The sequence below is a fragment of the Chinchilla lanigera genome, unplaced genomic scaffold, assembly GCF_000276665.1.
Source record: "Chinchilla lanigera isolate Chin_1 unplaced genomic scaffold, ChiLan1.0 scaffold00004, whole genome shotgun sequence".
NCBI lineage: Eukaryota > Metazoa > Chordata > Mammalia > Rodentia > Chinchillidae > Chinchilla > Chinchilla lanigera.
In genome coordinates, this window is record NW_004955405.1 from 15,331,624 (window position 1) to 15,355,610 (window position 23,987).

The following is a 23,987-nucleotide window of genomic DNA, read 5'->3' on the forward strand; positions in this document are numbered from 1 at the left end:
GGCAGAAGACTTCTTGAAAACTGAAAGAGCATATATACACTTCTCTTTTCTAAAGTACCTACAAAGACCATATGCTTCTACATTGCTTTATACATTTAAAGTAACAACTGGCCTGATTTAAATAGAAATATAAAGGCTAAAATTTGTTGTAAGACTAACCCATAAAAGTGTACTCAAATTTTAAACCAAGCCCTCAAATCACATCATTCACAAAGTATCTGAATATTGGCTTCATAGTTCTGTATGGCATGTTTTTACAAACAGTATCTCAAAATTTTTTGTCTTTCACAATTCCAACAGCCTGCAAGGGAGATAAAACCACCAATTCATACTGTCTTACAAGCAGCAGTAACACTGTTAATCCAGTTACCTTAGGGGTGCTACCATACACCAATCACTATCACTGACCTAGTCACAGAGTAATGAAAGTAATCAAAGCTAGTATCTCCTTTTCATGTTTGTTTTTAAAAGGAAAGAGGTAGAATCCCATTTTTCTTAAGTACCAACTCACCAATTCCAAGGAATTAAGGTATTTTCACATGTAAAATAGTAATAGTAGTACTAGTTCAGTGAACTACATAAAAGACTTTTGAGAAATTACAGATGTACCTGTCAGACATGTACTTTAAACAAGTAGGAAATGTCTGAGACTATTGTTCTTTGCTCACTTACCATATTTAAATAACCATGAAGTCCTAAATTAGTTTTTAGAACAGATAACTCTATGGGATTTTTACCATTTCTAAAAGAAAAAAAAATGAGAGATCTTCTTGGTAAGTCAGGGAACAGGATCAGTGGAAACTAAAGCTGGACAATGTAAAGAAACTGACATGTCTCAAAAATGTCTGTAGATAACTAAGAATAAAATCCTTCAGGAGTTACACAATTCCTTTCTAGTTTTCCAAGAACTCTACTTAGCATGGATGAGGTGGTTGTTCTTATAATTACACAGATTTACAGGTCATAGTGACTTAAGCACCAAATAGCCTGTTTTTAGACATCTCCACTCTTCACTCTTCAAAAACAACAGTGTAGATTTGTATCCTTTTAAAAAATCCAAATGTCACCAGTGTATTTTATAAAATTAAATCCAAATTTTATTTAAGGATTTCAAATTACATATTTCAAATTTCTAAAATGGAATAGAACCATCTTGGAATGAAGAAATGGCATAAATGAACACTGACATCCCTTGAAACTCAAATTTTGTAACAAAAACAATCATCTGCAAACCACATCCCCATTATGTAACAAGATGAAATATTATCTACCTCTTCGCTTTGGCAATAGCTATTTCCTAAAGGAATGAAAACAATGATTTTGTTATTCTTTAATTAAAAATGGGATTCTATCTTTAGATTAAAATTTTAAAGATCAGAAAAAACTATTTAGATGAAATACGATTACAAAAAAAAAAAAAAAATCAACACAGAATGTCTAATCAAAACCATTCTGAAAAAGGAAAAAACTACTGTGATTGGTTAAGGATTTCCAGTAGTTAAAGAGTCTCAAGAAGTATGGATAGTTCCAAACAAATGTGTTCACATTTTAAGTCTTTAATACTAAATTTTCAAAAAAATATCACCTGTAAAAATGAATCAACTAATTTTACTAACAGCAGGAACTCTAGACCTTCCTCTTGAATTAGTCCACCCTATCAAAAATAAATTCGTCCCCCAAATTAACAGTAATTAGCCTGAGGTATTTTAAATGTGGCTCTGAAGTCTCAAACTTAATGGCATTCCCCTCCCCAAAATGGTCTTATTACCACTTTAGGCCCAAAATCTCTAGAGTATTTACTACAATATGGCCATCTAGAAAATCTGAAGAAGAAAAAAAATCCTTGGACTTTAAAAAATAAAGTCCATCCCATCCATTTTCACTATAACAGCAGCCACATGCAATGTGAGTGTTATCTGGCCAGATCCACAATAGGGGTGTTTAAACTTCATTTTCCAGTTTAATTATCAAAGCCTGATGTGAATGAAATGCTGAGTATCACACTGTGGTACAAGTACGTCCAAATCTCTGAGGTTTTAAATGAGACTGAGAAACAGTTCATGAAATTTAACGCATTATGCCTTAACATATCTGTGAGGTAGTTAAGTAAACAGTACTACCCATTGTAATACATAGTAAACAGAAACATGGGTAAATGACGTATCTAAGCAGTAAGGATCAGAGTAGACCATAGAGGCTTAGGGCTTTCAGGTTCTAATCCAAAAAAATGAAATTTAACTTTTCTTCTTTTAAAAGAATGTATCATCATTTAGAGTATTTCTGCTTTTCTTGTTTTCCACTTGATCATATCTTCCAAAGTTGGCTCCTTTTCCTTTAGTATGTTACACTGGGCACAAAATCATTAATTTAAGTTTAGCCTCTGCTTCTAACCTGAATTAGCACAAAATTAAGACATTACTTTGTGAGAACTAAAATTGTATTTAACATTTTTATTTTAGACTGCAAAAACAAGCAAACAACCAAAAAAACGTGAAATAGGCTCATCAAATGATGTGTATTCATCCTTTCCAGGAAAGCAGAAAGTAGACCCTACCACAAAGAAAAGATGCTTAGTTAATGTATGTTAAATTTAGAAGTACACTAAAATATTATCAGTTTAACTTCTGAAAATTCTAGGTTTATTCACCTCCCTGTGGTAACCACAACCATGTAAGGTCGGTTTCCTTATAATTAACTGTCACCTAAAATATAAAACTCCATTAATAAGCTAATAATTAGATTTGGTCTTACTGGAAATTCTTAACCACAAGTTTATTTTATTTTCCTTTAAATAATGAATTGTCTTAGTATAAGTCACTGCATTTCTGTAACAGAAAATGAAAAGCATGGCTATGCAAGCGACTTAAACCCACTTTACTACTAGCAGGAAAACTATTTTGGTTCTTCAGGAAAAAAAGAAAGTTAACTTTCACAGTTATACTCCAATAATTATATGATGCAAAGAACCAAATTGCAGCAATGAACGAACATGCTTCAGAGAATCTGTGCATTCAATGTATCGGACAGTAAAACTATAGTTAAAATGCTAGTTAGAACAAATTGGTCTTTAAAATATCAATTCCTTTAAAAAAAATTACTGAGTCTACCAAGAAAATACAAAAACATAAGGCTGTAAGTAAATAATAGTTGTGTTTAGGCTATTACAGTGCAGGTTATCCTCAAGGCCACATACATCCTGCTTCACTGCTGCTTGCACTCTGCTGGGTTTTGATCCTTCTGTTAAAGGAAAACAAGAAGTCAATCTAACTTCTGCCTGCTTTGATGTACCTCTCAATAGTAATTAACTACCTGTAATTATCACAATAGCTCACTTCTGTCAAAATTTTTGCCTAATTAAAGAAATTATAGAGAATGATGGCAAATTACTTACTCAGCTTTACAAAGTCAATAAAATGCTATAATAAAGCCTAAATTTCACATTGAACCTCCATGATACACTACATCAGCTTAAAAACAAAATACTTGGTAGCTATTTTATCAATTATAATTATGTTGCCTTTTTATCGTCAGATAACAATTTCATCTAGTATAATTTATTGAACTAATTTCACTGAATTCATTATGTTGCCTTTTTATCTTCAAAGATTAAGAGATTTCATTTATAGTTAGCTATTAGGATTAATTCATACCTACCACACTATTTTAAGTCACTGTCTTACATCATCTGTCACTTAGGTTATGTCTTCTAGGTATTTTACAACACTGCGTACAGTAAATTCTCAACTTACAAACAAGTTGCAATTCGTTCGCAAGGTGAGTCTTACACAGTACACCTATGAAAGTTCACAACTCGAATATTCATACATCAGGGACTCACTGTACATGAATGAACTGAAGACAGACACTAAGTTTCAATGAATCCTGATAATTCATTCTGTATTTTGTGGGCAGTGAATACCTTTACCAATCCTGATTACTAATTAAACTCCCACGAATTACAGACCGGGAATCACAGGGACTACAAAATAACAGTCACTGGGAGAACCTAAGAACAGTACTACACTACAGTTCCCAAGCACTCTCACATTCAGATCCCTTAAAACTAATTTTGTTTATAAGCTTTCCTTTAGATGGAAAACAGTCCAAGACCACAACTAATAAATTTTTAACTCTTAAAAACTGCAGGGGAAAAAAAGCCCAAAGTAATATGCCATGTAAAATAGAATGCTAACGGGGTTCAATTGAAACTATGACAATACAAAGTCAAAACCAATGTCTTTCCAGGAAAGTGCACTGAAATTTGTGTACTACTCAAAATGCAATAATAACTGGAAAGGAGCAGGTGTATACATCAATGGGCTTTACTAGTAACTGTAACAGAGAAAAGTAAAACTGTTTTTAATATAGCCTGCCTTGAATTTAACAAAAACCACTAAGTTTGCTCACCTTCGGGTCATAGTCTGGATCATTTTCCTCATCTCCTTCTTCTTCCCCTTCCTATATTAAAGTTCAAAATGCATCCATGAAGTAGGTACACAGCAGGAAAAAAAATGGCTCATAGTGTAGGGAAAATTCAATGTAATTTACTCTATGGGTCAACAGATTATCTTAATTACAGCATTTGTGATAATACAATTTAATTTGCAAGTTTCTAATACGAAAAATTTCCCAACACAGCTTGAGACATCCAGATAGCTTTTATTGAAAAGATTTACTGCAGCCAATGTTGAAAAAGTTTACTGCAGCTTTTGACTTCTTCAAAGAGCTGATAACCCTGCAGCAGAACAAAATTATTTGAAATAAAAAAAAAAATGTTGCTGAGTTTTGCAATTTATTTATTGAAACCTTATACATACATTGTTTGGCTGTAGAATTCTAAAATCATATTTTCCAAACTTTATCCCAAATCACAATGATTATAGCAAAAGAATACATAAGTCATTCAATTCGCTTGTCAATGTGTTAAACAGAATTATTTGCTCATTTGGTAAACATTACCTCATCCGCTTCTTCACCTTCTTCATCATACTGAAGAGAAAACAGGGTAAATGTGAATGAACAGAATACACAAGGGCGTAACACCCATCCCTTCAATCATTTGTGTTCAAAAACAACACCTCAGTGACTGTTTATAATTTAAAGCACATATAACCTGTACAAAATCATTCAGTGCTATTATCTATGTGGATAAAGTGTGATCAGACAACTATTGTAAGTATTACTGGCTTGTACTGTGTGAAACATACTGCACAAAACGTCCAAAGCTTGTACCTTAATCGTTATGTAATATAACCTCAGATGAAAATTCTATGCCACCTACTAAATGTTAAACAAGAAAGTCCTAGTTATATTTTATGTGGCCAAATCAACATACAGCTCCTACACTAACTAAACCTACAAGTTCCACTAACTCAGAATACAGTAATCTTCCTACTAGCAGAAAAAAAGGTAACTCCAAAGAGCCTAAGGAGATCAGACAAGGTATCTAAGATTAACACTAACTGGCCTAATTTTAAATTTTTCTATGTCCTACTTTTTAAAAATTCAGTCTAACTTTTTACCCATCCTGGCTACCAACCTATTTTCCTTTGAAAATATCAAACCCTCCCCGAGGGTTCTCACTGCAGGATTCAAATTTACTCACATCATCATCATCATCTTCAATAGCTTCTCCAGTAAAGTACAACACTGATCTTGGGATTATACGCTCACGTAAAAAGTGACCAATTTCAAAGTCTGCAGCCAGGATAGCTTCAGCATCATCATCCTATTTTTTTAAAAAGAAAATAAAAGCACACAATTCGAATAACTGTAATTTGAAATATGTAAGATGTCTACATTTATTAAGTCCTTAAATTCAGGCTGAGGATGCAGTTCAGTGTACAGTAGCTGCCCAGTATCTGTGAAGCCCTGGATTCCATCCCCAGCACTGTAAAAAGAAACCCTCAACTTTACATTTTGCTTTGTCAATTTAAAATTAGCTTATACTCATGTAGATCAGGTAGTCATCTACACCTGCTAGTTCAATATGCTTTTTTTCCTATATGCTTTTCATAAGAAGTTAGCAGCAATAAGTACAATAAGGGCCAGGGATGTAGGTAATGGGAGAGTGCTTGCACAGCATGCATGAGGTCCTGGGTTCAATCCCTAGGACCACGAAAAAACAAACAAACCTATAGCCTAGTTTTTTGGAGGGGCTTAAACAGTAAAATCTAAATGTAACTGTTACATAATGGCAATTTTCCTTTCAAAATATTATTGAAAACAGACATTGGAATACTAAAAGAAAAAAACTCAGGCTTTCATAAATAATAACACTAAGAATATAGTAAATAGGATGTAATAAGAGACCACAGTACCCAAGTGGCTGTACAATTAAGTACAGCTGTAAGTCTACTTAATGCCAAAGATGTAGTCTTACTTGATAAATACAATAAATCTACTAAGCCAAATTAACACAACTTCTAATTTCATATACATGCAAAACTATGTAAACTACCACAGTTAATTTAAATGAAAAAACTATGGCCAACAGAAAACAAATTCAAAACATGCCAGGCCTGTCCCTGCCTGTTATACTTCTTTTGGGGTTTTTCCTCAATCCAGAATATATGGAACAGGAACATTTCACAGTTCTTGGCTATATGCCACATATAGGAACAAATATGGCCACAGTTTGATAACCTACCTCCACTGAAACAAAGACAGCAAAGAGTTCCAACCATAATGGGGTTCAGAGTTCAACAAGTAGTATAAATAATGTTATAATACATTGTTTCCATTATGGAAGAAAACAGTTTTAAAAAGGGAGTGTTTTCCTATCTGTTGTTTCTCAGTAGAGACACCAACATCATCTGGAATGAACACTCTTTGAGATCCATAAAGATCTGCCCCATGCCTTGCAGGCCTCAGAACAGAGCTAGAAGCAGGGTGGAGATGCAGGTCAGTGGCAGAATCCTCACGTAGTACGCAAAAGGCCCGGAATTCAAACCCCCAGCACAAGCGAACAACCTGTCTGAACAATGTTAGCAGCAACCACCCCACTCTACTTTCAAGGAGCACAGTTTCAATTCCATATACGTAAACAACTCTGTAAATTAACAATTCCACTTACCAGATCTCCACTCTCAGGAACTGTAAAATTGAAAAAAAAGAAATTCAAATGAGTAGAAATTCAGTGAAGTTCATAAAACAACCATCAACAGCCAAACTAAAATACTGTTTACCTTCAGGAGGAGCAAAAAAATTAAAGAAAGAGTCATTGGAAACTGTTTTAGTCACAGTACGAACTGTCCCACGTCCCTTGTGTTTCTGCTTCTTTTTAATGGTTTTCAAAGTGACATTCTTTCCTTTTTTCCAATCTATTTGACACCTTGCAAAAACAAAGGGGAAAAAATATTTTATCACTATCAGCAATTTCAATTACTAGGTTTTTTGAAGTGGTGCACTTCAACTTCCAAATTTTTTGAGAAGGTAACTGGCTCAGATATTTTGTCACAGTAGAACTAGAAAAATTTTGTTTCTAACCAAACTTTCAAAATAAATATAAATAACTAGCAGAACTACAGTATAATAAAGTTAACAGTGTACTCGTTCACAGAAATATGTACGGTTATACTCGTGGGTATTAAGAAAACAAGTGAAAAAGGCACAAACGTTTTACTGAAATGCTTGAGAGAACTAAACTATTACGTAGCAAACACACAACAGAAATACAAGTATCACAAAGCATAAGTACAACGAAAAATTACATTCTGAGATTAACTCACCCTGTACAGCCCATAATTTCTGGTCCATCAAATGAAAAGGGATCAGAATCATCTGGTTCAGATCTCATCCTATACGTCTTTGTCAACACTTCATTCGTGAAATATTCATTGGGTTCAAAGTGAAATTCTAAGATAAAACTCTTTTTAAAAAAGCATAAAAATTATTTTAATTCTTACATCATACATTTTAATGCAGTCATAATCTGTGGCTTTTACAATATAAAGAATTCTAAATGTAAGAGAAGTCCTGAGCTAGGTTAAAAATAGCAAAATGAGATACAAATTAAACTGAATTCAGATTCAGTTTACAACTATCATTTAGGCTGAATACACCTGGACTAAGTCTCTTCCTTTCTATCTCCTCCACAAATGAGGCTTTGTGGGGGGAAGGGGTTCTCCAATCAGATTTTATTGGTACAGTTTAGATATATGTAACAGTCACATTCATCACAGAGAATCTGTGTACATGATAACTTCTTTCCCCTGAACTCCCCTACCCTAACCTCAACCCCTCCTCATTTACAAAAGCTTTGTTTCTACTTTTTCCTTACTTTTCTCTTCTTTCCTTTCCCCTCCCCCTGCGTTGTTTCCCTCCCCATTTGAACATTTTCTATTTCACAATACCTATTATACTTTTTGGTCCTTATTTACACTTTGTTTCTCATACCAGAGAAATAACACAGTATTTATACATCTAAGTCCAATTTACTTAAGAGAACAGTCTCAAGGAAGCTTTTAAATACGAAACTAGATTCTGAACTTAGAGAAAGTCCAACTGTAGGAATCTACAGCCTACTTTTGTAGTAGCTTTCCCCATAGTTAACAATATTTTTAGATTTTAGGAAAGACTGTTAGCTGATCTTTCCTCCTGGGAGAGAAAGACCTCTATAACACCTTTTCTTCATGCAACTGCCAGACATATACCTTTTAATACCGTCTATGTAATTACTTATTTATGTTCTGTTGTCTGGGATTACACGAACCACCACACCCAGCATTATTTTATCTACTTTAACCCATGATCAATGATTATACTTTAAAAAGCTTAAATTCATAGCAGGAAAAAAATAAATGAAGCTTCACAATTGTTGACTTCCAGGTATTTCCTGCAATTGCAGAGCTTCAGCAGTTCCTTTTCTTTCTCACTTACACCACCTTGAATATCATCTTACTCTTGAATGTCATCTATTTTTTAAAACTTTCACTGGGCATGGCCGGCGCACACCTGGAATCCCAGCACTGAGGCGGCTGAAACAGGAGGATTGCTGCAAGCTTGCAGCCAGCCTGGGCTATGTAGTTGAGTTCAAAACCAGGGTGAACTGCACAGTGAAACCTTGCCTTAAAAAACAAACTTTCATTTACCTACTACAAAATTATAAATATTTCAAAGGTTTTTTTTGTTTTTTTTTACCATAGGCTGGCCAGCATCTGAGAATTTCACTTTAATGTCCTTCAAATGCTTCAGAATAGGTTCATCATGTTCCTTAAAATTAAAAAAATAATAAAATTAAGTAATATAGCTTTTTAAAATCAATGTTGTTGTTACTAAATATTAGATAATTGAGAAACAGTTATCTTTTTAATACTAATTAACCTTAAAATTTACTCTCCCTATTACAGCTTACACTATTTGTTTACACTACAGTTCTACTGCCACTGATACAGAATCACAGACTAAATCCCTAACTACATACTCATACAAGCTGAGCAGTTTGAAAAGAAGAGATCTACCTAGATAGGGCATGACTGCTTTAAAACGTTTCCTGATTGCAACTACTTTTTCCTTTTTCTACTTTGCTGTGGTAGAAAGGCAGTAAGCAGTCACTACACTGAGATCATTTCTTTTGTGCAATGTAACTTCCAGCAATTATAAGAAAGGGCATCAAGTATTAGAATACAAATGCAGAGGTTCAAGAAATGCTGAAGAGGCAAGAGGACACAACTGTGAATGCGCTAAACATCTTCACAGCATTCTTAAAATGCAAATTTTAGCCAGATGTGGTAGCCATGCCTACAATCCCAGCACTAGGAAGGCTGATCCTACAGAGCGTTCCAGAGCAGCCAGGGCTACCTTTTGAGACCCTATCTCACAAAATAAAAAAATAAAGCACAGATTCCCCAAATCTCCCTTCGAATAGTTCTAACCTCAGAATGAAAAGCTTTTGGGGCAACAGAAAACTCATGATTCTCTCTCCTCTATCCTACCTCCATACTAAGTGATCCAAAGACAATGCACTAGTTTATGAGAAAGCATCTATCAATAACTATCAATTACCAGTGAGTTTATTTCATCATCTGATTTTAAAACATAACTGTAGTTGATTGGGTTGTAAATAAAGAACAAAAAAGCTGCCAGGCAAGGTAGTACATGCCTATAATCCCAGCACTTGGCAGGAGGATTGCTGTGAGTTCGAGGCCAGCCTGAACTGCACAGTGAGACCCTCTCTCAAAAAGAAAAAAGCAAGTTGTACTTTTCCTTTTACAGATTATGCTATGTCAAAAAAAAAGAACCATCATTTTTTAAAGGTCAACACTGAAACAGTAAGTCATTTAAATTTCAAAGGTTTACCTTTCAGGTCAACTGGTGTTTTTATGAATAAAATTACCTGAACCATGTCACTGAGCAAGTCAACATTCTTAAAAACAGTCAACCAAAATTCAGGAATTCCTTTAGGATCTTCTTTTTCTTCATCCTTTTTTTCATCTTCAATTTTGGTCTTTTCTTTCAGCTCCTCCTTGACAAATAATACAGTATACTATGGAATACCTGTATTAAACCCCTTGACAAACTTTATGTCTCCTTAACTTACAATCAGTGCCATAGATGTAAAAATCAACACACTCATAACCACCAATTATAACTGTCTAGTTATAGAAGTTCTAGTTGAGCTGTGTAATGACTGTTATTACCTACTGCAAACTTTAACTGAATTAAAATTGCTGCTAGGCCAGGCATGGAGGCATATCCTCTAATCCGAACACTATAGGAGCTGAGGTAGGAGGAAAGTTCAAGCCCATCCTGAGCAATTTAGACCCTCCTCAAAATAAAAAAATAAAGGGCAAGGAATGGTAGCTCAGTGACAAGCACCTAGGTTCAATCCCCAGTACCACAAAAAAAAAAAAAAATTCCTGTTACCATATCCCTCCAAAAAGATCACTGGGACCAAGAGGCATAGGAAAAAACACTTTATAAAGAAGAACATAAAAAACAGACTTAAAACACAGCAAACAGGAAAAGCAAAATATTGGCTAGTGCAATAATGGTGAACCTTTTAGAGCTTTGAATGTTAAAACAGCACACTGTGGCACACATGCCATAGGTTTGCCACCACTGGTCTAATATGTCACCCTGTGATGTACTTAATCCAAATATTATTCCTTCTATCTACAAGTACTGGAATAGAAAGGCTAGAAAAAAGCAATTATATAACAGCACTGGATTTGTGTCCCAGCTGACATTCACTGGTGGCAAGTCACTTGAAATTCTCCATTCACTTGAAAAATGGCAACAATCCTCTGCCTGTTATCTTAAAGTTTAGAAGAAAAATCTGTATGTATAAATCTGAAATACTACAAAAATGTAAGGAAAGAATGACTGGGTATAGATGGTACCAGGCAGACACCTGCACTACTTATCTTACGAAAGAGACCGTTTCCTATGTATAAGAACATCACTAATTATAAAATACTCTATCAACAAATGCTAACATTTTGAACAATTTAAAAGACATTGTCATCTAAAAATACACTACAATAAAGTTGATACTAACCGAAATTTCATCTTCCTCATCTGGTTTCCATTCACATTCCTCTTCCGTAGGTTCATAAATTGCATTAATGATCTCAAATCGCTAAAATAATAATAATAAAAGCCTGCATAAAAACACTAGCATCCAAGCTTAGTATCAGGGATTTCTCATTAAAGACTCATTTAATTAACAAATACCTAAACAGTGACCATTATTCTTGGTGATTTTCCTAAGTACCTCTAACACCCTCTTTAATAGTAGTAAACCAGGTAAAAATTTGGCTTTACTTCCAAGCTTATCTCCTAAAACGTTAGATAAATACTAGAGAATATTACCTTATCAAATAGAGGTTGATAGAGAACAGCATACTTCCTTTCAAGATCATGAACTTCCTCATAGAATTTAGCTTCTATCTGTGCACATTTAACTTGAAGGTTTTTGAGAGCATTCACTCTTCTTTTAACTACCCTAGGCAAGCTGAAAGGTTAGAAACCAGTTACATAGCATCACAGTAAAAAGCACCAGTCACATTTCTTTAATTATACTGAAACAGAAGCATCAACATGAATTAATAAGCTTCCTATTTGAAGGAAAACGTGTATTTAAAGTGATTCAAGAAAAAAAAAAAGTGATTCAAGATCAATATAAATTTACTGACCTTTTGTAAAACAATTAAAAAGCAGAAATTTTATCAAAGCAAATTTATTTTTAAAAAATCATTTTAGTCAACCTTAACCTCTCTAAATGTAATCAAGGTCAGTGTTGAACCTACTGCTGTCAATGATACCTCAACTCTAAAATGCAACCTAGTTTATCATGACTATTAATTGTGATTACTTCAATTTTCTTTTCTTAACTTATACCTTACCTGTACTAATTAGAGGAAAGGAGAGGAACATATGTATTTTGGAGAAAAGGACAATGTATCATTACTTTCTATTAAAAATATATTATGAAGAGGGAACACAAATTTGTATCTCAATAAATCTGTTACTTACAAATCACATAAATCTTTTAAGTAACAAATTTATGGAAGTACAATCAAAATGTCATGATATGCCATGGAGCATTAATTTTTTTAAACTACACAGGTTATGCAGTCACTTGAAAATGATCAACCCCTCTATCACCCTGCAAAATGTTCACACTCTAAATAAATCCTCATGTCAGGAAATCTATGTAATATGCCCAGAATCTACATTAAAATTTCCTGCTACAATTACTTGATTTACTTTTGTAAATCAAGTAATTCTCTTTCTTAGCCAGTACTTTGGTAAGATTATTACACTTTTAAAAATTTTTCAACTTTTTCTTAAAGGAAAAAATAATGGCTTTCTCTCCCATCCCAAAGTTAAACCTAACTTTAAAACCAAGAAGACGGGATTACCGGTACCAAGAGAAAAAAAAAAAAAAACAAGAAGAAAACAATCATTTCATCTATTCCCCTCACCACACACACACCCACCCAACTGAGTAAAACTGAATGAAGGCAACCCGGGGACAGGACAGCTAGAGTAGGTGACAGTGAGATTAGTAGAGGAAAGCCATTTTTGTAAAAAACCTTTTTAGGTTCTGGTCTTGCCTGGAAAACAACTGCTCCTGTCACCCTTCACAAGAGCCCAATCCCAGAGTTCCTACGATAACATGAAGAACTGGTGAAAGCTCTCCCTCCCTCTCTCAGCCCATCCGAGTTTGGTATAGTGGATTAGATAAGCAGAGAAGCCCCACACACAAAGCAAACCAGAATAAGTGCCCGGAATTGTCAGCTAACTTTGAGTCTCAGGAGACTAGTGTCCTATTTAGGCTCATCCTGTCAACTTCTTACACTTCGGGACTATACAGACCACAATCTGACCTTCATTCCTCCTCCCAAATATTCTTTACTACAGTAACTGATTCTGTACAGTTTATCTCATCTCAAAGGCCAAAATAACTAGACACTTGACTAATACAATTTCTACGAAAAATCTGAATTAACATCGACACCATTATTAGACAAAGAACTTAAACAACACTATAAATATACTGAGATAAAAAATGACATTATGAAACAAAACTAAGAAATATAAAGTGGGAATGTGAAACATGAAAATACCATCATTAAAATAACCAAATTATATCAACAAAATAGATTTGACTGAAGAGAAAGTTTGAAGTTGAAAAGCTCTCTCAAAAAGTCAGGCTGAAAGAAAAGAAAAGCCCTGACATACAAAAGACAAAAGCAGCAAGCGCTGAGTAACACAAAAGGGGACAAAGCCTAAGAAATGAGAATAATTTCTTTTCTCGTAAAAATTTTAGTAATGATATTTACTATTACTATCAAAGACAAAAGACAACTGTAATGTATTCAGTGGAAAAATGCAAATAACTTTACCAAGGAAAAGGAAACAGACTAACACCAGATACCAAAAGAAACACTGCACAGAAGAAAAAAATTAATTTTTAAGATTTTTAAGAACTCTGAATTTACAATTTTAATGCCAAACTATCATTCAGATGTGAAAGCGAGATAAAAGTTTGATCAGGCTTCACAGGCAGTAGTCACAGATATTCAATAAAAGCAATTTTAGATATAAAAATACAGGAAATTCTATATAAATATATGATACAGTATATGCGGTCAAACAGCTTTGTAAATATTTCACTGATGCATTAAAGGAAAAAAAATAGATGACCAGAAAAAAATAAAATGCTACAGATGTTGGTAAATTTAATAAATCAACAAGACTGAATGAATTTAGGATTAGGTTACTACAGTAACTAAAAGCAGAATGCACTACTTTAAAACCAGCTGAGGACAACGATCTATACAATGGGAAATAGAAAAAAGGAGAGAAAGTACAAGAAACTAAAAATGAGGGAAAGATGAAAGTGCTATAGTCAAAAACAATGTAATTTTCAAGAAATATAAATTTAAACTTACTAATAAAGAAGAAAATATTCCTACTAGAAGACACAAGAGTTGAAAAACAAATACCAGGTTTTTAATAAACAAAAGAAAAGAGAACTGGGGCAGCTATCTTAATATTAAAAAAAAAAAAAACAACTTATGGAGGAGATGAGCCATAAAAACAAAGTAGGACACATCAGTATAAGAGAACAGGCCCAATAATACAGCTTCAAAATGTATAACCTCACAACTGAGAAGATTACAGGGAGAAACAGACACATAAATTGGAGATACTATCTTTTCCAGCAATCGTAAGATCAAACAGATAATAAGCAGAAGAGAAGCTAAACAGTATCATACACTTGAGCTATTAATGTCAGCATATATATCATCACACCCACCACTTACAAGACACTTACAAAATACAGAATAGTAAGGCTACAAAGGACCCAGATTAAAGAAAAAGTTATTAACGAACAAAGTATTAACTGAACAAACAAAAGAGGAACACAGCAAACCAAAATAAGTAAGGTTCAGGGCCTGGTGCATGCTAGGCAAGCATCCTACCACTGAGCTACAGGACAATAAATTCAGAAATCAATGAGCAGCAGTAGCAAAAATATGGAGAAGGCAATCAAAAGCAGAACAAGAGTTTCAAGGAACAGTAAGATCAAGACAACTAGACAACTACCAAGACTGAGATGCAAAATACAGACTATGAAAGGGAAAATACCCGTTTTTCTAAAAATCAGAAAGTATATGTAGAATCCAGACAAAGTATATTTAGAACCATATTTAGAACCCAGATAAAGTGCACACTTCGGCAGCGCATGTATTAGAACCCAGATAAGGGACTGGGGATTTAGCTCAGCGGCACAGTGCCTGCCTGGCAAGCACAAGGTCGTGAGTTCGATTCCCGGTACCGGAAAAAAAACAAACAAAAAGAAGAACCCAGATAAAAAAAAAAAACCACACCACAAAAACCCAACACCACCACTCCAAGACTGAAAGGAGAGAACTTGAGTAACAGTATCTAGAATACTACAAAAAAAAAAAAGGAAAAAAAAAAAAAGTAGCCCACAACTCCCCAGGAGCTCTAATCCCCGAACTCCAAAAGCCCCAGTAAACTTTTAGAATTCTAATTCCTATCTTACCCAAGTTGCTGCAGAAAATGGGGGGGAGGAGGGAGAACCAGATCTGTGTCACTTTGCAGTTGAAATTTGACTCTATCAGTGACACTCCCTGGAAGTTTATGCACACACATATACACATACATGCACACATATGCACACATGTTCATGTCACTAATGAATGAGGACTAAATAAAATACGCACTCAACAATGTAATAGCACACTGAATTTATGCCAGAAAGGCAAGACTAGACACGCAAGATTTATTTACTATTTACTTAACAGAGTCAATGATAAAATTCAAGAGCATTGACATTAATATTAAAAAACGGAGGCTGGGGATTTAGCTCAGCGGCACAGCACCTGCCTGGCAAGAGGGAGGTCATGAGTTCGATTCCCAGTACCGGGGGCGGGCGGGACCCAAAACGGTTAGGTATGCTGGCTCACACTCATAGTCCCAGCTATTCAGGATGCTGGAAGCAGAACTATTAAAAGTTTGAAGCCAGCCTGGGCAACTGGAAGACCCTATTTCAAAACAAAAAAGAGCTGGGATGTTGTTCAATGCTCCCCTGGTTCAATCCTTAGTACCACCACCCGGGGTGGGGGATGGGTGGGTGGCTGAAGCGCTGGAGCATTTACTGGGTGTGTCAAGTCCCTGGGTTTAATCCCCAGCACCAACAAATGGAAAAAAGAAGCACTGAATTTAATAAGGCAGACTTGTTATCATTTGTAATGGCTGGAAATAAGACAAGGGTATCGTTAATGTTCAACATGTGCTGAAAGTCCCCCCACCAATGTCATAAAGACAGAAAAAATGTAGTACAGAATATGGAAGATTAGAACTAAAACTGCTATTTGCAAATAAGCTCTTTGGGGTGTGGACAAAACAAATGACTACATTAAATTCATCAAAGTAACTTGACACAAGATCAACTTGTTACAAAAAATTAATAGCACTCCACTGTATATCAGAAATAGCCTAACAAATTACTACTCACAACAGCAACATATCTAAATTATACATAAATGAAGTTAACCAATACTTATCAAAACAGTGAAGCATATGGATGAAACAATCTATAAATTCAGCCTAATTCCTATCAAAATTTTAGAACTTTAGAAATATGTGAGAACCATGACAAATTTAAATGTGGGATATGGGTCTGGGTAGGTCAACCTTGAAATTGTGTTTGGGGGTGGGGGAAGTGAGGAAGGAAGCAACTTTCCCTGCCAGGTAGTAAGACATACTGAAGCCACAGAAATTAAGTATGACTGTGACGAAAGAATGGACAAACAAGACTAATGAGACAAAGACGGTGTCTGAGAGTGGGGAAATACGGAAGAACACAACTTGTTTTGCCAGATATTAAGACATACTACAAAATCATAGTAATTGGCAATGACAAAAGACAAAAAGACCAATGAAACAGAAGAGTGGCACACAAAGACAAATGCCAATGTTTAATATACAATAAAGTCAATACACAAATAAATGGGGAAATTGATTAACAGTGTTTAAAAAACTAGTTTAGTAAAAAATGAAGTGGCAAGAGAAACTGGATGTTTAACCAGATACAAAGGTGGACTCTAAGAGATCGAACTCCAAATTGTGAATGGCAAAACTACTATTGAACTAGACAACAGGCAATGTAGAAAAAACTAGGAAGGACTGCCTAAGCAACTTCAAAAGCACAAGCCATAAGCAAAATTGTGTAACATAAAAACTAAGGATTTCTGTTTAATGAATGTGGGAGTCCATGGATAAAGTTAGTAAAAATGGGACATTATTTACAAATCTAAAACTGATAAGGGAATAGTAACCAGAATACCTAAGAACTTCTACAAAATATGAAAGACAGCAATCCCAATAAGGGGCAAAGGGTACAAATGGGATACCCAAGTCTCACAAGCTTTATGAAAAGAAACCCAAAATTCAATAGAAATCAGAAAATATAAATAAAATGTGCCCATACCTACTAGATTACATAACTAGCGATGATCCCACTAAAATGTACCTATTCCAAAGAAATTTTTCAGTTCCTTAAGAGGATATGCACAAGAATGCCCACAATACAGTATATACTGATGGAGACAGGAGCCCATCAAAAGCAAAGCAGGTAATAGGACACATGACGGAGAACCAGGTAACATTAAGAAGCCAGTAAATAGAGATACTTATAGACAATAATAGACACCTAAACCCATATCTAATGTGAGTGGATCTTAAAATCATAGAGCAGACTTGTAAGCTGAACAAGATACTCAAGCTCTTAGTGATTTGTTACAAATGAAATGACTCCATATTTTCTTGTAATTCTGTGCATTTCTAACAAACTATAAACAATGCAGAAATGGTGAAGATTGGTGTACTTGGGAACCTGAACCAAGATAAGCTTTAAAAGACCAACTCTAAATAGAGTGGCAATCTAGCAAAATTCCAAACTCCAAATAAGCCTATACTAACAGACATTAAGTTTCCACTATTACACACAAAAAATCTTAGATGAGTTTTAAAAATAGATACACCTGCAATGTTGATTACAGCAAGATAAATCAGAAGGATGAAAAAGAAGATTTGTACCTTTCAATGTATCCTGTTGGTGTGTCTACCAGACCATCAAGTCTTTCTTGAAGGGCTGCAAGAATCTGAGGATTTTGCATCATCTGAACAGTCAGCTGACGCGCTTTAAAAAAAAAAGGGCATCAAAAGGATTTTATGAAAATGTTTTTCATAAAGTTTTCCTAACTGGCCCATAAAATGCTGGCATAAAGAACAGAAATGGGCAGTGAACTAAAGAAAATACAGTCTAAGAAAACCCAATGTCCAGGAAAGTTCAAGTTCCTAAAGATCTCAGCACTTCTCAAGGCAATTTCAACGATTACTGTGAACAATATCCTTTCTCTTCCTGGTACCTTGTGTTTCACCCACCTTACACTCTGGAAGCTCAAAGCTTCATCCAGATGCCTATCTATGATTCTTGATAGTCCTTAGAAGGCAGACAACACATATCTGAAAACTACAAATATAATGAGCTTTAAGCCTGGGACAAAGATGGAGAGTGACATGGATGCTTATGTTTGATGTCTATGCGGTGTACGTGTGTGTAGACAAAAAAGGTTGACACGAAGGCTATAACTAAAGCCAAACATACTGACTTTTAATTCAACCCAAATATAAGCTAGGTTTAAACACAACAATCATGTTCCTATCTTCTTTTATCAATACAAATTATTACATAAAGTTGTCACTGATTTTCCACAGTATGTTCTTGAAGGATAATTTACTTCTGCTTTTACTCAATTACTAGATGACATACACCTGTAATTATTATTAGAAACATCAATAATGGCCACCAAGGACACACAAAGTCTCATATCTGTTATGAAAACATTGAAAGATTAAAACTGTTAGTTTGTGAGTCTTACAAATGACTTCCATCTGACTTAAAAATGAAAAGTCATCTGGTGCTTCAATATTCTTTGCCCACATCTACAGGGTATTATCTAAAGCAGTACAATTCCTCCTCATCATCACTATTCCTTTACAAAATTACCTGTTGAGGTGAATTTTTAATTACTGTCTATGTAAATAATATGCGTCTTTTTTGAAAGAATGGATTTTTAAAAGACATACATACTACATACTTTCTACACATTAAACACTAAACATTGTTTAGAAGCACTACCATAAGCCCCTCATCACCCCTCCATTCCCACCACCTGGAACATTTCTAAATTAAGATACAGTAGCTGTTTGAGACACAGCTATGCCTGGTCACTCCAGCAGTTGAGGATTCAGTGACTTCTGATGAGCCACATCCACATCTTTCTCCCTTCTCTCTCTCTCTCTCTCTCTCTCTCACTAAACACACACAGGTAGTTAATAAACTAGAGGTATGAACAAGTAGATAAAGGACAAAGATCCAGAAGGGAATGGTACTTCTAACTCTCCTCTAGAACACACGTGCCAGCAGCCACTGGCTCCTGAAGTAATGTAAAGTAATACCTTTGATTTTTGTTTCTTCACCAGTTTCTTCTTCTTCTACTTCTTCAACATCATCCAAATCTTGATCAAGTTCAGACTGTTCTTTGCTACAATATCATAGCATCACACCATGGTTCAAATGTACCAATTACCAAAAAAATATATAGAAAAACTTAAATTCACTTTTAAATAATGATTCTTTCAAAGATGACAAAAAATTCAAAAGGTAATTCAGTTTTCTAACTTCATATGTACACTCTAACTTCATATCTACACAAGTACTTAAATTTTCAATTAAAAGCATCTAGCCAAATATAAAGTTTACACATCAAGATTTTAAAATGTGATTTTGAAAGGTTTTTTTCGGAGAATGTGACATCACAAACTTTTGATTTAATACCCACTGACTGCAGTCTTCCCTTCTTAGAAACTGGTAATTCCTTCTTAGTATCTCCAACTATCTACCAGATATAGTTATATGACTTTTTTGGAAGCAATTTTTTTAAAAAGTAGAACTAAGAATCCTTACAGAATGGTAGATAACTAGGAAAGCCTTTTTGTCCACGCTCTCACCCTTCCTTCCATCTACAATATGGATATGATGACCGAGTATCCTAGAAAATGTATGCCACCACGCCACAGATGGAGTCAGTAAAACTGAGGGTCTGGATCTCTGATGACAAAGAAGCAACTATATCAGCCTGTACTATCTCTGGACTTTCTTTTTTCTTTATTTCACAGAAGAGATGGTAAAGAATTGAACCTACTGAGCATATTTGTTGCTCAGAGCAAAGCCAGGAGAATGGTGCTAGTGAGAAGATAAACAGTAAAATGGCATCCTTCTCGCTACTGTTTTAAAAGAATCAGAAAAATTATGTTTGGAACATGAATTTACATCTAGCATCAAAAAATGGATGCCAGGCATCATGCTGCATGCCTGTAATCCTAGCGCTCGGGAGGCTGTTGCAGGAAAATCACAAGTTTGAGGCCAGTCTGGGCTACATACTGAGTTCAAGGCCACCTTGAACTCCACAGCAAGACCCTGTTTAAAAAAAAAAAAAAAAGTGCTGGGGAGAGGGGACATCTAAAGTCAAAGTCAATAAACTTTTTCTTTTATCTTTTTCAGACAGGGTCTCGCTATGCAATTCAGCCTGGCCTTGAGCTCACTTTGTAAGTCCAGCCTGGTTTTGAGCTCACTTTTAAGTCCAGGCTGGTCTCGAACTTGCAATGACCCTCGTGCCTCAGCCTCCCAAACAATTCTTGATGTGTGCTTACATTTTAACCTATGAATTAGAGACTTTAGCTTCCCCGTCTAAACAGCACCTGAAAATTTTTCCTACACAAATACAAGCTTTCATATAGGAACAAGTAAAGAAAAGGTATTGGACTAGCAAATTTAGGTTCCTGCCAACTAAGAAAAGAATTTAGCCATCAGTTTATGCATACTTGACAGCTAAAGCATTGCCAACAACCTGGAGCAGACCTTCCCTTCCTCTGGTACCTTTAATCATTTACTGAACATCTACCCACATTTAAGGCTTCAAAAGCAGATACCCACAAATGATGCATATGGCCAACCCACCCCACCTCTATTTTTGTAAATAAAATTTTTACTGGAACACAGACATATTAATTCATTCATGTATTGTCTATTGCTGCTTTCATACATCCTTCATCTGTAGAGCTGAGTATAGCTACCAGAGCCCCAAATGTCTAAAATATTTACCCTCAAACCCTGAACAGACTTAATTGACTTGGTTTAACTTTCAACTTTCCCTTTTCTCTCACTCTCCTACAGCTAACAGGCATCTAAAATTAAACAAGAAAGGGGGGAATCAAGGTAACAACCGATTTACTTTTTTTTTTTTTTTTCCCCAAAAACGAGGGCTGCACAAATGTGTAAGATTTTAATCCTCCCAAAATCTTTTTAAACAGACAAACACGGAAAGACAAGAAGACAAGAACAGCAAAACTTAGAAAGCTGGAAAAATAGCAGTGAAATCTAAGCTAGCTTGGGAAAAAGCTAAGGATGAGCCCAAATAGTCTTCAGGACCAAGAACTGGTGGCATCAACCCTTCTATAACTAGGGCTGATGATGGCTAAAATAGGAAGGACTAGATAAAAGCTGCTATGCAGTTCAATACTCAGATCTTCTCCCAAACCCTACAAAAAATAAGGCAGTTTCTTCTCTAGAAAGAGTTAAGATTCACAACTAAAACTAAGGGACCAGACACAGTTTATAGAATACCTAATATTAGGACATCTGCATGCACAATGGAACGCTGAATGTACAGACCCTCCCTGCCTGCCTGCCTTCTCTTCACCAGCTTCTTCAACACTAGAAGCTAGTCCTATACCCAGACACTACTCACTGATCACCTCAGAAAAATATCACTGACATTGGAGGGTTTCACAAATGCCCACTCTGATGACCCTACCCCAAAGTACCTACCCAACCCTCAAATTTTCCAATCAGCTTTTTTAAAAAAAGTCCCAACAGTCCCTACTCTCATCCCTCAACATAATGCCAATCTTATTAATGAGATGACCAAAAATTACCTCATGTGTAAGGAAAGCTATTGAGATAAACAAATAGAGGAAAGAAAATTTAAGAGCAAACTGATATAAAGATGAAATATCTAGAATAATATTCCCATCAAAGAAACAAGAACAAAATAGGAACAAAGAACAAAAAAGCTTCTAAAAAGTAAAACTATACATATTTTAAAACAATCTAAGAATGGAGGTTTCCTCAGCTCTGACCAGAAAGAACAGATAAAAACAGAAAATATGCAAAGAGATAAGATTTTTGGGCCAGGGATATAGCTCATCCGCACAGCACCTGCCTGGCAAGCACAGGTCCCAAGTTTGATTCCCAGTACAAAAAAAAAAAAAAATTTTTTTAAAGAGACAATATAATGGGAAACTTTCAAAACCCAAAGTCAGATTAGCTTCCACAAAAATGTGTTTTTTAAATTATCACATATAAATTATCAAGAATTAGGACCCTGAACTTCACAGCAACAGTGGAAGCAAACTGACAATGGACAGTGCCTTCAAAACTCTGAAGAAAAGTAATTTCTACCTTACAATTCTACATCCAAATTATCAAGTATAAAATAGAACAGTGGTCATCTTCAATCTTATCACACATCAAAATAATTTACTACTCTTGTACTCTTCCAAGAAGGCAAGAAAACAACCAAGAGAAAAATATGTAGAATACAGCAAACTCAGGAGAAACAAACATGAAACCCCAGGAAGACAGGAAGGTAGTCCAGCAGAGACAACAATCCAGATTAGAGTTGTATGACCCACTGTGACACCAGTATCACTAAACTGTCTGCTGTGTATTTTTTGTGCCAAAGACAGTATGCATGCATGAGAATATTGGCCCAAATTCTCATGTACATTTAGATATACTGAACAAAATTTACTTTTGGTGAAGTTTTCTGCCCTCCCACCTCTATGCCTCAATCCCTCAACAGCTACAGACAATCCTATCATTCTCCTCAATCCCAAGTACTCTGCCTTTACCTACTGAGGTGGCAGGCTACTGTTAAATTAAATAGTATGGAACTCATCTCATTCTCTTGAACCACATTTCTCCAAGACACCCATCTATACTACCAACCAACTACACAACTTAATTAAACCTGTGTTTACCAGTATGAATGTTTCTCGATACATTAACAAGCTACATGGCACCTTGCCCAGTAACACCTCCAGTATGAGCCCTTGAGAAGCCTCAGCAAACTTTAAAACAGATTATGACCCAGATGGTTTCTTTTGCTATTTATTGTCCTATCTTCAAACTTTCAACAAAAGTACAGTAGTACTTTCAACAAACAGTAATATAGCTTTACACAGCTAAGTTTGTGCTATCAGATCTTCAAAAATAAACATTAACTGAGAATTGATAAGAAATAAAGAAAAGCAGGAAAATGAACTAGACCAAAAGCAGGATAGTGCTTACACCTCTGGAGATGAAAAGCTGAAAGATGGAGAATGCAACTGAGAAGGGGTACAAAGAGCTTCTAATAGTAATGCTCCATGTAACTTGTACTTAAGCACTTTGTTATTGTTCAAACTCCACTCATAGATTTTATATGCATCTTGTATACAAACCATGTAGGAAATATTTGGGAAATATATATATGTTAAAAAGAAAAAGTCTAAGTATTTATGATCTATTTAATATACACACTACATTCCTAAGGAAAAATACTGCCAAATAATGTCTATTTATGATGCTGATTATCCCTAACTTTCTTAATAGTATGAACAAAGCAGTAATCATATCACACATTTTCATAACGTAATTCATACTTCTATTAACTCCATCACAGCACAAAGTAATGCCAAATTTCTGTAAAAGAACCAACAGGTCAATCTGTTACTTACTTGTCAATGTCTGCCATGGTGTATGTAAGAACTCCAAATATCTATGGAGAGAAACACCAGTGTTAAAAAAAAAAACGAAAAAAATCATGCAATATACA

General features: G+C 35.0%; 1 protein-coding gene across 5 annotated transcripts in view; it reads right to left on the reverse strand.

Annotated features, from left to right (window-relative positions):
- Window positions 1-1,072: 1,072 nt before the first annotated feature.
- Nap1l1 (nucleosome assembly protein 1-like 1) overlaps window positions 1,073-23,987 on the reverse strand; it is a 32,486-nt gene continuing 9,571 nt past the window's right edge. Inside the window, exons 2-16 of one of the 5 annotated variants that reach the window (XM_013517718.1) lie at window positions 23,890-23,930; window positions 19,507-19,592; window positions 18,082-18,184; window positions 11,815-11,956; window positions 11,501-11,581; window positions 10,337-10,465; window positions 9,142-9,213; window positions 7,731-7,870; window positions 7,188-7,333; window positions 7,076-7,095; window positions 5,606-5,728; window positions 4,960-4,989; window positions 4,408-4,458; window positions 3,194-3,237; window positions 1,073-2,550 (exon numbers count right to left, since the gene is read on the reverse strand). In XM_013517718.1, coding sequence (XP_013373172.1) covers window positions 3,202-3,237; window positions 4,408-4,458; window positions 4,960-4,989; window positions 5,606-5,728; window positions 7,076-7,095; window positions 7,188-7,333; window positions 7,731-7,870; window positions 9,142-9,213; window positions 10,337-10,465; window positions 11,501-11,581; window positions 11,815-11,956; window positions 18,082-18,184; window positions 19,507-19,592; window positions 23,890-23,906 — 1,176 coding nt within the window. In that variant the 5' untranslated portion in view covers window positions 23,907-23,930 and the 3' untranslated portion in view covers window positions 1,073-2,550; window positions 3,194-3,201. Of the gene's footprint in view, window positions 3,238-4,407; window positions 4,459-4,639; window positions 4,736-4,959; window positions 4,990-5,605; window positions 5,729-7,075; window positions 7,096-7,187; window positions 7,334-7,730; window positions 7,871-9,141; window positions 9,214-10,336; window positions 10,466-11,500; window positions 11,582-11,814; window positions 11,957-18,081; window positions 18,185-19,506; window positions 19,593-23,889; window positions 23,931-23,987 lie in introns of those variants that run through there. The other 4 variants (XM_005374339.2, XM_005374340.2, XM_013517723.1 and 1 more) reach the window with 4 other exon arrangements.